This window comes from Osmerus eperlanus, chromosome 5, assembly GCF_963692335.1.
Source record: "Osmerus eperlanus chromosome 5, fOsmEpe2.1, whole genome shotgun sequence".
Classification (NCBI taxonomy): domain Eukaryota; kingdom Metazoa; phylum Chordata; class Actinopteri; order Osmeriformes; family Osmeridae; genus Osmerus; species Osmerus eperlanus.
Genome location: NC_085022.1, coordinates 12,800,372 through 12,814,301, shown reverse-complemented (window position 1 = coordinate 12,814,301; position 13,930 = coordinate 12,800,372). Strand labels below are relative to the sequence as shown.

Sequence of the window (13,930 nt, the reverse complement as noted above, 5' to 3'; positions counted from 1 at the left end):
CCAGCTCCATACGAAGAAGAGAGGGACGCTCGTTTCTACGTTTCTAGGATACAGAGTGGTTGAGTTTTTTACGTGAACAACAGGTGAGTTTATGAATGTAACAACAAGGGTATTGCAAGTGACAGAACAATATATGTCTGTGTTACTTCTCATTTGTGGTATAAAGATCGTCCTCATCATTCAAAATAAAATGTCACCTTTCCAGTAGACTGCAACGCGTCACTAGTTGAGTTAGCCTAGATGGCTATGTAACTACTACTAGGTACAGTAGACAGACTACAGTACTGTACTGAAGCATGTTAACTAACCTAGCCGTAGCTATTAGTTAGTTCACTCTTTTTTCTATTTGCAAGTTACAGTAGCTAAGTAGCTACATAAACTTGACACTGTGTAACTTTAAAACTATTTAAAAAAAACTGAACTGAAGCTGATTAAATTATATGCCTTTTTTCAAACTAGTTATCTGTGAGATACATTTGCTACTCATTAGCCATTCACCATACCCAGCTTCGTCTTGAGTTCTACACTGTGTGAACCACTGTGCGATGGATAAACCATGTCTATCTGCCTGTATAATATGTCTGCATCTGTCTGTGTAGACTCTCTGGTCTCTGCTGGCCTCTGCTGGTGCTGGAAATGCTACCGGCAGAAAGTCTCCATCTGCGGCATGTGCTGCAGACCGTGTCGGTCCTGGAGGCGGTAATCCTCCGCAGCTTCGGGCCAGACGGAGGACAGCTTCTGTTCACACGCGACAGCGGACAGGTGATGCTGACACGCCACGGAACACGCATCCTCACGGCTCTACGGTTGGAGCACCCGCTAGCCAGGTACCGACTAGCGCGCGCGCACACACACACACACACCCTCAGCACGCTAACATTTGGCTTCATACATCAACACCAATGATTTGAATGCCAGTTCCAAATAGGTTCGACCTGCGTGTTTGGCTGTTTGTGCTTTAGGATGGTGGTGGAGTGTGTGTGGAAGCACAGTGCTGCTACAGGAGACGGCTCAAAGACCTTCATCCTGCTGCTGAAGGCCTTGCTCCGGAAGATACACACGCACACCTCCCAAGGACCGGGGGCTGGCGCCGCCGCCAAGCGACTGGCTGAGGAGCTGCTGGCGTTTGGGCTGGATGAGCTGGCTGACGTCATTGACGTACGAGTGAGCCCGTATTGCTCAGGCCTCTCTGAGAGGAAAGACGCTACAGACACAAACACTCTGCAGAGTCTGGTGGGAGGATTCTTTCACACCCGTCTCGGACGAGGCCACTGTGAAATCATCCAGCGGCTAACCTCTGAGATGCTGTCTCAGTGCACTTGTCACGACAACCTCCTTGTTACGTCACTCAGGTTTATTGACGCACATTTCCCTGCACTGCACACGGCTATATCGGGCTTCCCCATTGGTTCCTCGCGTGTTATCGAGGGGCAGGTGATACACAGGGACTTCTCCACTCCCCACCCACCTGGCGACCACCGGCCAATCAAAGCGCTGATGGTGACCGAGCCTCTGGAGCCGGAGATCCTGAATGGAGGAACTGTGCTGGAGCTAGACAGGATTGGTGGAGGGGGTACAGGAGTGGGCGGAGTCTTTGCCTGGGCGCAGAACAGGTTAAAGTGTGTGTTTGGGGGCCTGCAGAGTTTAGGCGTCACTCTGCTCCTCTCCTCGGTGAAACAGTCAGATGCGACCCTGGCTTTAGCTCGGCAAGCTGGGATGTCTGTAGTAGAATGTGTACCTGAGGATGAGCTTTCTCTCTTCGCTCGGCTCAGTGGGGCGGAGCCTGTGTCCGACTGGAGTCTGATTGGCCGGCAGAACGTTGCAGCGCTGACCTTCTGCCAACCGATCTTGCTGGGAGCTCACAGGTACGACAGCCACACCCAAACACACACTGCAACACACATACACACACACATACAAACACGCTGCAACACACACACACACACACGTACCAAGACTGACAGGGCTTTCTGCGCGTTCCATGTCATCATGGACTTTTGCTTCTCCTCCACAGGTTTGTCCATGTGGAATATCCTAGGTCCACAGATGAGGGTAATATACAGCCCCCCAGTCTGGTTGTGTGTGGTGCAGAAGAGGGGCAGACTGACCAGTGTGTGTGTGCACTGCGAGATGCTTTCCGCATGCTACTGACAACCTTGGAGCCCATACGCGGGACGGGCACCAGTGATAGGGGGAGAACCCTACACACACACCGCACCAGGAACACGAACAAAGACACGCACACACTCAGGGAGCCACCCGGGGAGGGTGTGTTGGTATCTGGCCGTGTCATCACCGTAGGAGGGACCTTTGAGTGGCTGTTACATCACGCACTCCTGCACGCCCAGTCACACACTCTCTCAGACACCCACACTCTCTTTGATGCACACACCCAGTCACGCACTCTCTCAGATTCCCACACTCCTACACACACAAACATAGGTAGCCATGCCCATAGCAGGATACTGGCGGAGGCTCTTCTGAGCGTGCCCAGACAGATCTACTCTCACAGCCCTCATTGCTACCTACAGGCACAGACGCAGGCTCTGAGGTGCTTGCACGATGGCGGTCGCACCATGGATGGTTCTAGAACGGTCAAGACGGAGTTGGGGCCAAGAGAGACGAGTTCTGGTTCTGTGTTTGGTTGTGGTCTGGAGTCAGTGGCCTGTAAATACCGTCTGATACTGGCCGTGCTGCAGTGTGTGAGGAGCCTGCTACGTACGGACGCCATACTCCACACGCACACACCTTCACACGCACACTCACACAGACATTCAAACACACCCCAGCAGGATTCGGAGGAAGAGGACTGAGTCTGAATAAAGATACGCTGACCCCAACACAGTCGCCTTTATTAGTAACTAACTTTGTGAGTATTTTTCTACCAATTTTAACAAGTTTGTATCCAATCCATATTTTTGGTGGTAAGCATCTGATTGCAGTGTTTAATGTCTTATCACGTGATAACGGTTCATGTTTGAGGTCCTATGATATTTGTGTCAAGGACACAATGTATAAAGGAAACCATGCAGGATCGGTTTAGTGAGGAAGGGTTTGTTTTTGTTGGCTACTTGTGTTGGACTTCTCATCATAGCTCTAATGTTATCAACATTCCTCTGTCTTATCACTGACCTCCTGCCCAGTTTCAATAACACACACCATGTTACACACAACCCAAATACACACACACATCCTCACACTGCTGTAATCACTGTTATCGGGTCAAGAGAAGGGGATGGCAGGGAGGGTAACACCCAGCTGTCTGCACTCCAATCACAGCACACTTCCTGCTCTCAACTCAAATGGCCACAAGATCCAGCCAATCACAAAATTCCTCACATAAACAACTCTGAACATGAAAGGTGAGTTATTTGCGTTAAACACGCACACAGTTTGTTCCCTTGGATGTGATATGGGTTTATACCTAAAGGGAAATGTCTGGAGATAACAATCCTTACCTTTGGTCTTTGTGAGTCATGCCGTTCAAAAGAAATCTTTTAAGACATAGTGACTCAAAGCAAGAGAATGTGTTTGTGTGTGTGTGAGAGAGAGAGCAGGGTAAAAGAGAGGTCAGGTTGTTATTTTCCAGCAAGTGAAAGGAAAGTCAGTGAAAGGTTGTTTAGAGTCCTTTCCAGGCCCAGGACATTTTTATTCTCATGCACGCACACTCACAACCCTCATACTGCCAACCCAAGACAACCACAATGAGAGGTTTGGAGATTACAATTTATTTGGCTGTTACAACGTTCATTACAACCTTGCTTCTGTGCAACAAACAAATCGACCCAAAGTGTGAGATGAACAAGACATTATAAAAGTGGACATCATTCAGCTTACTAGAATAAACCAAATGCACCATTAACAACCTACAACTCGTTATTTAGAAATCTTTAACAAAAAATCAAAATAAAGTTATACAAAAGGAGTCAGAGGTTTCAAGGCATATTTTTTTTTTAGAACGGCAGTAAGAGAAAGAGAAGAGAGAAGTAGGAATTAAGAGGTAGAAAAGGAAGAAAGGTGTAACTACTGGAGCGACCAGGCTGCTCCTCTACCACACACCACTGTTCACCACTGTTTACATCCTGACATCCTATTGGCTTTTAGTCACCGTGGTTTGTTTCCATTAGTTTTGGTTAAGGAATTCCACTGGCCAAGTAGAGTGTGTTCTGACCTTAGCCAAGATTCTCCTGTCTAATCTGAATCTCAGTAGAGATGTACTGTTATTTGGTGTAAATACTGTAATACACTCACATCATCGTTGGACAATTCAAGTTTTGGACAGTTTGTGTTAATCATACAACATCAATGCTATTTATTCATACAGATTGGATGATCGTGACTTAATCTCCTGCTAAGAGGAGTTGACAGGTGCAATTCAGGCTCTCTACGGGCCAATCAACACCATCCTGCTTGATCAGGAGGGCGGGCCTTGATGCAGTGGAGATCACCTGATCTGTCAATCATGCTCACCTCTTTCACCACTGGCCGGAGCATAGTAACAAAGATCAGGTTATCGGCACGGCTCCACCCTCCAGAACAAGCAAAGTCTCCATTGGCTGGGGAGAGTCATGTGACTCTAGCAATGACATCATGCAACATAAAGAGTGGGAGGTGTGTGCGGCCGTAGGGTGGTCATCAAACCACCTCCCGAGACTTCCTGATGGCACAGCACAGCAGCATGCTGAAGATCATCCCTAACACCTGGAGGAGAACGGGGAGGGAGGAGAGAGACAAAGAGAGAGAGGGGGGGGAGGGAGGAGAGAGTGACAAAGAGAGCGAGAGGGGGGAGGGAGGAGAGAGAAGGAGAGACGAAGAGAGAGAGTGGGGAGGGAGGAGAGAGAGGAAGAGAGAGATGGGGAGGAGGGAGATGGGGGAGTGTGAGTGTGGCTGTTGCTCTACCTGCCTGCTAGTGTGTGCCTTGGACATGATTCTTTGTTGACTGTTAAAAGCTCACCATGACAACCCCGATGGCGATACCCACTCCTCCGATGATGTGTAGCTTGGAGTCAAACACTTCATCAATTGCATCAGGGCAGCTCTGAAAAACACACACGGTTCAATGGGGTCACTTAATAAGTTAACAAATTCAGCAAACACGCCGTTTGTGCCAAGCACTTAACAACAATCCACTAAATGCACATTCATACGGACACACAGGGAAACTGCCATGAGCTTTCGCTGGCTTTAATAATGCAGTGTTGCCATAGTAACTTGTTGTGTGGCTGCTGAGCTGATAGAGCAGAGCCTGTCTGCAGTGGATGTTAGACTAGATAGCATAGGAGGATGGATGGATGGTAGACAGGGGTTATGAATGGATGGATGGTAGACAGGGGTTATGAATGGATGGATGGTAGACAGGGGTTATGAATGGATGGATGGTAGACAGGGGGTAAGGATGGCAGATGGGGTGGGGATGAGTGAGGTATTATGGGTCAGCAGAGATACAGACTGGGTTTGGACCAATAGAGAAAAGCCAGATGTCCAGTCATATGTGTAAATCAAGTCTATAGAACCTACGCTGATGATTGCTGGGATTATTTGCATGTGGTGACAATGTTAGGAGATGGTGTGGGAGGGTCATTCCATACCTTGGTGATCAGTTGCTCCAGGCCATCTCTCGGGGGACAGGTGTCCTTCGCAAAGTCCCCAACAGTGCCGGTTGGACCACAGCAGTCCAACTGAAACACACACACATATACACATTCTCATACTTCTGTTCTCACATTTACCTCACCATGCACTTCTTGACTTGACACCACAATCCTACTACATACTATAGTTAACACTAAATTGCTTTGATGACCATCACAGAAGTTATTGTTTGATATGACATCGGTTATCAAAATAGTAAACCAACAGTTTCCCCTGTGTCAATTTAAGAGTAGTATGTTTCTGGGTTTCCCAGGGTTACCAACGTGACTGTCCAATTAGGGTTTCTACAGCCCACTACAGCCTTAAGATTAATTGGTAGGTCGACCCATCTGAGTGTGAATCCCTGGACTCACCCCAGTCTGAATCAGTCGCAGGGTCTCCTTCAGGGTGTTCTCTCCTGATTTCTCGTAGTTGTTGTATGTGTCCATGTAGAACTGAGTGATGTCGTCAACCACCTACACGAGAACACAGGGGATGGAAGGGATTGTAATGTGACGTGGCCTACAGAAGGGGACATGTAAGAGAACACAACTTGAGAGTATTGGTAGTTGTGGGACCTTGCTTTGGTTTGAGAAGCCCCAGATTCCAGCAGCGACTTCAATGGCAAAGATGATGAGCAGGAAGGCGAAGAACTGTAGAAGAGAGGTACAGCATATTAACCTGGGTTTGTGAGTGTGCGTGTGTGAGAGATCATTTGATGATCATTTAAACACAGCTAACCCCATTTTCAAAGGTCCCGCTTCCCAGAGAGATTGAGGACGAGAGGATTAGAGAGGGCAGGAGGGAGGAGAAACAGACAGACAGAGACAGAGAGACACAGAGAGAGAGAGAGAGAGAGAGAGAGAGAGAGAGAGAGAGAGAGAGAGAGAGAGAGAGAGAGAGAGAGAGACATAATGACAGGCAGCCAGAGGGGATGGGATGAGAGACGAGAGACACATCTCTAGCCTTGAGTCGTTCAGTCACAGATAAAACAGACTCCCACTGCAGATGTCTATATACTTCTGTGGCCTCAGATCACAGGTTTGTGGCTGGGTTCAGAATTACTTGTTGGTGTGTGAGGAATGCAGGCTCCTCCAGCCTTGACACATTTCAGTAACTTATAATGTCCCCATCACTGCTGTTTAACTGGTTCTCAGTTTATGAATTGGCTTTGTTCAACCTGGTTGGTGCTATAAGGATTAGGGAGAGACCTGGCCCAATTTAGATATATACTGTATAACTTAAATGAATTCCTTTATTAAAAAGTGTATTAAATGTTCTCACCAGCCCCAGCATGCAAGGAGACTCCTGGATAGCCCCACAGCATCCCAAGAAGCCTACCACCATCATCAATGCTCCTGCTGCAATCAGAATATACACTCCTAGAAACACACGCACACACGCACACACACACACACACACACACACACACACACACACACACACAGTTGATTTAACCTTCACTAAATGTTTAATAGCTAAATAGTAGTGCTGTCAACGATTAAAATAGCCTATTTAATCGCGATAAATCGCATTAATGTCATAGTTAACTCGGAATTAATCGCAATTAATCGCACATTTTTATCTATTCTAACTGTCCCTTGATTTTTTTTAAATTGAAAACAACATTGCAATCGCCTGGCTTTGAGGAGGGGGCAGAGAATTCGAATCAGCTGTGTGCTTGCCATCAACTTGGCATTTCAGACTGGACGTGCTGCGATGATAGCTCAGTTTACAACGACAAAACACACAGATCACTTTGGTCTTGTCAATGGAACTATTTGGCAACTTTTTGAAAGTAAACTTTCCATTCAGAATCTTATTGGCATCCATTTTGGCGTCTCGCGCTCGCCATCCACTCAAAACCTAACGTTAGCCTACATAGCTGCAAACTCTCACGGTTTCGCCGTGTGACACACGCATTTTAACAATTTCTCACGCTCTCACGCCACACCTTGTATATCTCACGCTGAAAAGGCAACGCCAAACAAGTACCCAAGCTAACGTTGTGAAACAGTAACGGACGAGGCGCAGGTTAACGGAGTGAAGCAGCATTGACGCGCAAACAGCCGTGTAAACTCGCCTGGGGGTGAGTGAAGCTCGCGAAAGCTTGCCTCGGAGGGGGGAGGGGGGGTTTGAAAAGTTGGCAGCCCTGAGCCTACCACTCTTTAGCCGGCTCGCAAGCCCAAACAAGTGTGTGCGGCGTGCCTGTTGTTTTTTTCCCGGTATAGCTAGATCCGGTGTGGTGTTGTAGTTTTTCTAACGTCACTGGTTGGTGCAACCATAGGTGTTTATATATATCTATGGGTGCAACAGCATGTGAAAATAAAGTACAAAGTTTGCTAGGCCAAAAAGAACGGTAATCTCGCGATAAAAAATGGACGCCGTTAAAATGGGGTTTGCGTTAACGCCGTTAATAACGCGTTTAACTGACAGCACTACTAAACAGCTTAGCTTACAACAATACATTGTAATACACACACCAAGGGTGAAGATCAGGCCGTACCTGTGAAGAAGACATAGGGAAAGTCTGCTCCTTCAAACAAGCCTTTGGTCTTTGGGTCAAATCTCAGCCACAACCCTATGGCCAGCACGGCGATACCTGTAAGCTAAGAACACACACATACACACACACACATGATTATTGGTCATATGGCTTCCTGGGGCATGCACAGGTCTACAGGAGTCATGGCGCTACACTGTGACATCAGCTGGGTGGTCTGGGTCAAGACATCAACAATCGGACTGAGTCTGGAACTGAGGTCTTCAGGCAGGCTCAACCTCATAATCACGTAAGACGTCTCCTTGAGGTACTGAGCACTGGCATACCGAGTACTGGCATAGCTCCATGAGCTATCTTCAGTTTAGCGAGCTAACCATGCAGGTGCAGCTCACAGGACGTTTGGAAAAAATGGTCGATCTCCACTAAACTTTGTGGCTTCGATTCTGGGATGTATATAGTATTTGTCAGTCAGTCGAGAGAAGTAATAACCAGAAAAGAATGGCTAGATCAAAAACACAGTCTGTTGCATGTCTTTCTGAGGCATGTATTTTTATCAAGAAAATGCTGCATCGCCAATAAGGCAGGCTCTCAATCACAAGTAAAGACAGTCTTTGTATATTGTATCAGGTTAATCATTGGTTTAGACACCAGATGTGGGTCATATCTAGTGACCTAGGCACCTCATCTCTGAGCTGGCTATACCTAGTCTCTATATCTGCACAGGAAATGGGGAGCCCACTTTGACCTGCATTGAAAGTACAATGAATAATATGACATTAGATCATACAAATGTTGTATCCGATTGCACTATGTTGACCACGCTGCTCATTCTTATTCTTATTTTTATATATATTTTATTTTATATTTAAATTGTTGTATTCTTAGATTGTTTAGTTCTTAGAAATAGTTAAACTTTTGTACTTTTACTTAATTTAAGATTCGTATATGTTTAGTGTTTTGCACCTCCCTGCCACAGTAAATTCTGTGTTTGTATAACATACATGGCGAATAAACCGAATTCTGATTCTGATAAGGGTGACCGTATACAAATAGTTAGTCCTTCCATTTCCCCCCACACATGTTCAGCAACATGACAAACGCAGAGCAGAAACACAGTATGAAGACGAGACATGAAGGTAGTCCATGGACTCGTCACAAACTTGAGGTTAATTGTAATAAAAAGCATTAGTGTATTAGAACCGGTCAGAGAATAGGCCTGATTACAACTAGCCACTCCCACAACCTCAGGCTGTAACAGGGAATGGGGGAAGGGAATGATGTAAGGATCTACTGGCCAGGCCTGTGATGAGCGTAGTCCTCTCTCTTAAAACTGGATAGGGGGATTAGATGAGGACAAGAGGAGAGAGAAGCGAGGCACTCAGCTCTGGTCATTTGTTCATGTTACAAGTCATTCATTCTGCATCACATTCCGATGAACATAACTGAGCAATGTTCTATACCATAGCTTTCTCCCATATTGTATATTCATATTATAATTGTTCCACGTACAATTAAAGATCCTGTAAAGTGGACCTGAAAACGAGTTTTAAGTTCGCCACACCACAGAATAATGTGTTATTAACTACCCATCCAAATTCGAATGAAAAAATAACACCGACAAGTATGTTAAATTAGGTTTTGAAATCGTGAAAAAATCAGCAGTCTTCTCTGCTTGAGACTGGGGGGGCGTGTCGCCTGAAGGAGCTGAAGCTCCGCCCCTCGCTGCCTAGTGCCTACCTCCGACCCAGATAATAGACGCTATGTCAAGCCGAACAAAACCATATAGAATTAGAATGTATTTGTTCAATGAGTGAAACATACAAATGCATATAAATGAAATGTTCCCCTGAGCTGTAACAGTAAAAATGGACACCAGAGACAGCAGACAGTGAGCTCTCCAACTAGGCTACTTCTAACACATTAGCTACCATTTCACCAAAATACCATCATTCTACACCGAGTAGCCTAATATCAATTTAGCGGTTTGCACTAACTCATAGCAGAGATACCTCTGGAAAAGTTATCTAGTATAATTATAACAAGCACACAGAACAGAGTGATGAACTGCGGGCAGCGGTGGATTGTCCAGGTGCGACCGGAGGAGGAACGGCCGGGAGGGCGATGCTCGGTACGGCTCCGCACTGCAAGAGAAGCCGTGTGTCCGCGAACCCCGTCTGTCTCTGGTCCATGTTAAAACTATCCGCTGTGAAATGGTCACTGCATTTAGTCATTTAGCAGACTCTCTTATCCACTGCAGAGGCGGCTGTTGGAATTTATCCGAAGCTTTCCATCAGCGTGGCTCTTCACAAAATCTATCCACCTATTTTTCTTGCATCCAGGGAATATGCAGTTGCGGTTGGTGGGAGACATCCTGAAGCTAGCTAGCTAGCTGATGTAGGCTACTATAACAGTACAGCAGGAGGAGCCATTCAGTGATCTGACGTAGATAGGGCGAAATTACGTAGATAGGGCATTTTTTGGCTCCGCCCATTAAAACCTGATCTGAAAACGGAAGATAAACTGTTCTTCGGTCTAACTCCACCATTCAGTGTGACAAAGTTTTAGTGCTTTGCACATGCTTTCAGGAACTCATTTCACACGTATATAATGTACTTAGAAGCAAAACATGGAATTTACTTTACAGGATCTTTAATCACAGTCCTCGGATGCATGCTGCAACATTGGCACTCACTCAGCCATACTCACACATACGCACCCAATCACACACACACACAGGCACACCTACTCACGCACACAAATTCTCACACTAATATGGTCACACATACACACCAACTCACACACACACACACACACACGCGTATACTAAACAAGCTGTCTAGGCAGACCAATAAATCATTAACCCAAAGTGAGAGCACCACAGAGGGGTGGGTGATTGATTGTGTGAAAGTATGTGTTTATGTGTGGATGAGTGTGCGCAGGCATTCAAGCTATTGTGTGTTTACGTTCCATTGTTAAGGTAACATACTGTCGCAAAACAGACCCGACCACACATTGCTCAATAGTAGCAGAGTGCAAGGCAGTCTTTCCTAATCACAGAAAGAGAATATGGCCCGTTTACAGAAAAGATTAGTTTCTCTCTCTCCTTCTCACTCCCTCTCTCCACACACACAGAGAAAAAAAAGCATTCAGACCTACCCAGAACAGTACGTTGAAGATAATCATTAAATACTTCACACACTTGATTCCTCCACCAATCGCCATATTAGCATCCGACCGTTCGTGTGTGAGAAATTTAACGGCAACTAGCGGTAACTGAGTAACACAGTTGTCTCCTATTGCAAAACGGAGAGAAGGAGGAAGTGATAATAGCTGTAGAAAAGGAAAGCCTCAGAGTATAATGACACGCCTCAATAAAGTCACCTGACACACCACACCTCACCACAGGTAGAACGCGCTGTAATTAGAACCCACAACACACATCTAGGTGAACTGTTGAATGTAGTGTGTGTGTGCACGCGTGTACATGTGTGTGTGTGCTAGAGCAGTTCAACCATTAGTGCTCGACTGGATCATGTTGGGACATGCAGATCATAATAATCTAAACCTGATGGAACCAGTTGAGTTGGTGCTGCCCAACATGGCTCTGTGGGTTGGTGAACTGAAGATGTTCTGAGTGGATCGGAGTGACTGTGATTTGGTTAGCCTACAGATCCTGTGTGATTGAGGGAAATTAGGTTAGCCTGGTAAATCGAATCAAGATGGTTTGACCTGCTGTTCTCAGTTATCACTGTGAAACTGGCCAGTGCTCTATAAATTTACACAAACATCCACACGTACATTCATGCACGCACACAACCCCCCTGTAGATTCTGGGCTGCCCTGTAATCGACTGTTTGCCCCTGGATTACCGATCTATCTATAGCTGCTCAGTGTACAGATTAGAGACCCACTCAAACACGCTCATTCACACACCCAGGACGCCACTCCCCTGCGGGCATTAAATATAGGCTACACCATCCATGAACGCTAAGGAGGTTATTTATTACGACTGACGGCTGCGTTTAGTCACGACAACGCGCCTCTTCACGTCACGTGACTCAGAACAGACCTCCGAAATTATTTACAATGTACTCCGCTTGAATCCACCTTCTTCCCCCAACCCCCTGTCCTGGTCTGAACTAATGAAAGGCCGAGAGAACAAACTCTACGGCAGGCGTTGGAACTGGGTCACTCGGCCACTGGGGATTAGTCCACTAGTTCCAAGAAGACTGTGCGACCGCTCAATGATCTGAAATGTGAAATAATGATCTTAAAATATAGACTTATAGCCTAAATATAAATAGGCTACTTGTTGTTAACCGACACCAATGCCCCACGAACAGCTGCTTCGCAACCTATCGTTCTATGGTTGAACAAGTCACAGTCCGCTGTCCCACCTGGGATATAGCCTATTGCCTACGTTTGTGTCCTTCACGGCAGAATGCAGATGCATGCACACACACAAGTGTATCGCTTTAAACAATAATATGCATTACACTAGCCTACAGATTTGCTAATGCAATACGTTGCACAAGCAATGCTTACCCAGAAAATCAAATTAAACGCGAACATCAGATATTTGACGCACATCTCTCCTCCCGACAGCGCAGCCATACCAATACTTCTGAGATAGATCCTGAATGAGCGTCAAAACTGTTTGGGAAAGGGAGACAAGAAACCTTCTCGTATAAAAATGTAAAAAGACTGTTTCCCTCCGCGCCACACGCAACGCTTCCTACTGCCGCTGCGCGCCTCTTGCTCTGCAATGAAGGTGCGCGTGTAGCGGTCCACACTACGAGCGAGAAAATCATGGGCTGCATAGCAATTGCTTTCTGTCTGTATCTCAGTGGTTCGGTTTGTCTGTCCATCTGGTACACAGCACTCTTTCTTTTTTTTCTTTTCTTTCTTTCCTTCTTTCTTTCTTTCCTTCTTTCTTTCTTTCTTTCCTTCTTTCTTTCTTAGCATTCTTCCTTTCTTCCTTTCTAGCTTTCTTACCTTTCTTTCAGTTAGAAACCCCTGTGTGTCCGAATTTTTTGGTACATTTTGTGAGCTATATTTGCATTTGTATGTCGGACCTATCTATAATTCACCGTTGTTGGATTTGCTAGACTCCATACGTTAGATAACGTGCATGACGTCATCCCTTTCAGCGAGGAAGATCAAGGCATAGAAAGGCAGAGATGACCCCCCAATCAATCAAACAGAACCGTGGTTTGCTGCCAATTCGAGTTCCCTGCTTAAAAACTATTAAATAAATTATGAACGCTCCTAATCCGATATTTCTTGATTGTGTGCACCAATCGTGAATTGTAAAAGATTTTCACATGAAACTCAATGGGATGTCTCACCTGTTATGTCTGGAGCACAATTCGATTAGAGTAGGCTGTTTTAAGTGGTGAGTCACTGGTCTTTTGGAGTCCTGTTATTGTGTGAGATATGTGCGGTGAGTGAACATGTTTTCTGCCTAAGATGTTTGGGTTGGCAGCGATGTGTGTGTGTGTAGACTAATCACTCAGCTGGGCGATCAACTGGTACATCCGGGCATTGTCTTGGTGCCTATAGCACGGGAAGGTTCGTCAGCAGGGCACAGATTGTGGATTTAATATTCTCTCTGTATTGGCACTATCAGGGATGGAGGGGCAGGGTTGGTGGTGACTAGTAGAACGATGGGAGGACACATTTCTGCACACACACACATGATGCACACACACAAACACACACACAGTCATTAGATAGGGGAGGGGGGCTTCCTATGCTATAAAACCAGTCCCCCCCCCAGTTTGTCTTGTATGGAAT

At 46.0% G+C, this 13,930-nt stretch overlaps 2 protein-coding genes across 4 annotated transcripts; one reads left to right on the top strand and one right to left on the bottom strand.

Annotated features, from left to right (window-relative positions):
• The first annotated feature begins 28 nt into the window (after window positions 1–28).
• bbs10 (Bardet-Biedl syndrome 10) lies at window positions 29–4,236 on the top strand. The gene is made up of 4 exons (XM_062461673.1): window positions 29–83; window positions 600–827; window positions 963–1,865; window positions 2,015–4,236. Exons 2-4 carry the CDS (start codon window positions 637–639, stop codon window positions 2,811–2,813), a joined length of 1,893 nt encoding a protein of 630 aa, XP_062317657.1. The 5' UTR covers window positions 29–83; window positions 600–636; the 3' UTR covers window positions 2,814–4,236.
• cd9a (CD9 molecule a) lies at window positions 3,713–13,503 on the bottom strand. 3 transcript variants are annotated; one of them, XM_062461677.1, is made up of 8 exons: window positions 13,483–13,503; window positions 8,138–8,240; window positions 6,916–7,013; window positions 6,210–6,284; window positions 6,006–6,107; window positions 5,589–5,678; window positions 4,955–5,038; window positions 3,713–4,701 (listed from the first exon to the last, which is right to left on the bottom strand). In XM_062461677.1, the coding sequence occupies exons 3-8, from the start codon at window positions 6,979–6,981 to the stop codon at window positions 4,636–4,638; spliced, it is 483 nt and encodes a 160-aa protein (XP_062317661.1). In that variant the 5' UTR covers window positions 6,982–7,013; window positions 8,138–8,240; window positions 13,483–13,503; the 3' UTR covers window positions 3,713–4,635. The 3 variants fall into 3 exon arrangements, with proteins under 3 accessions (XP_062317661.1, XP_062317658.1, XP_062317659.1); XM_062461674.1 differs by lacking the exon at window positions 13,483–13,503 and adding an exon at window positions 12,680–12,912; XM_062461675.1 differs by lacking the exon at window positions 13,483–13,503 and adding an exon at window positions 11,291–11,451.
• Between the last annotated feature and the right edge of the window lie 427 nt (window positions 13,504–13,930).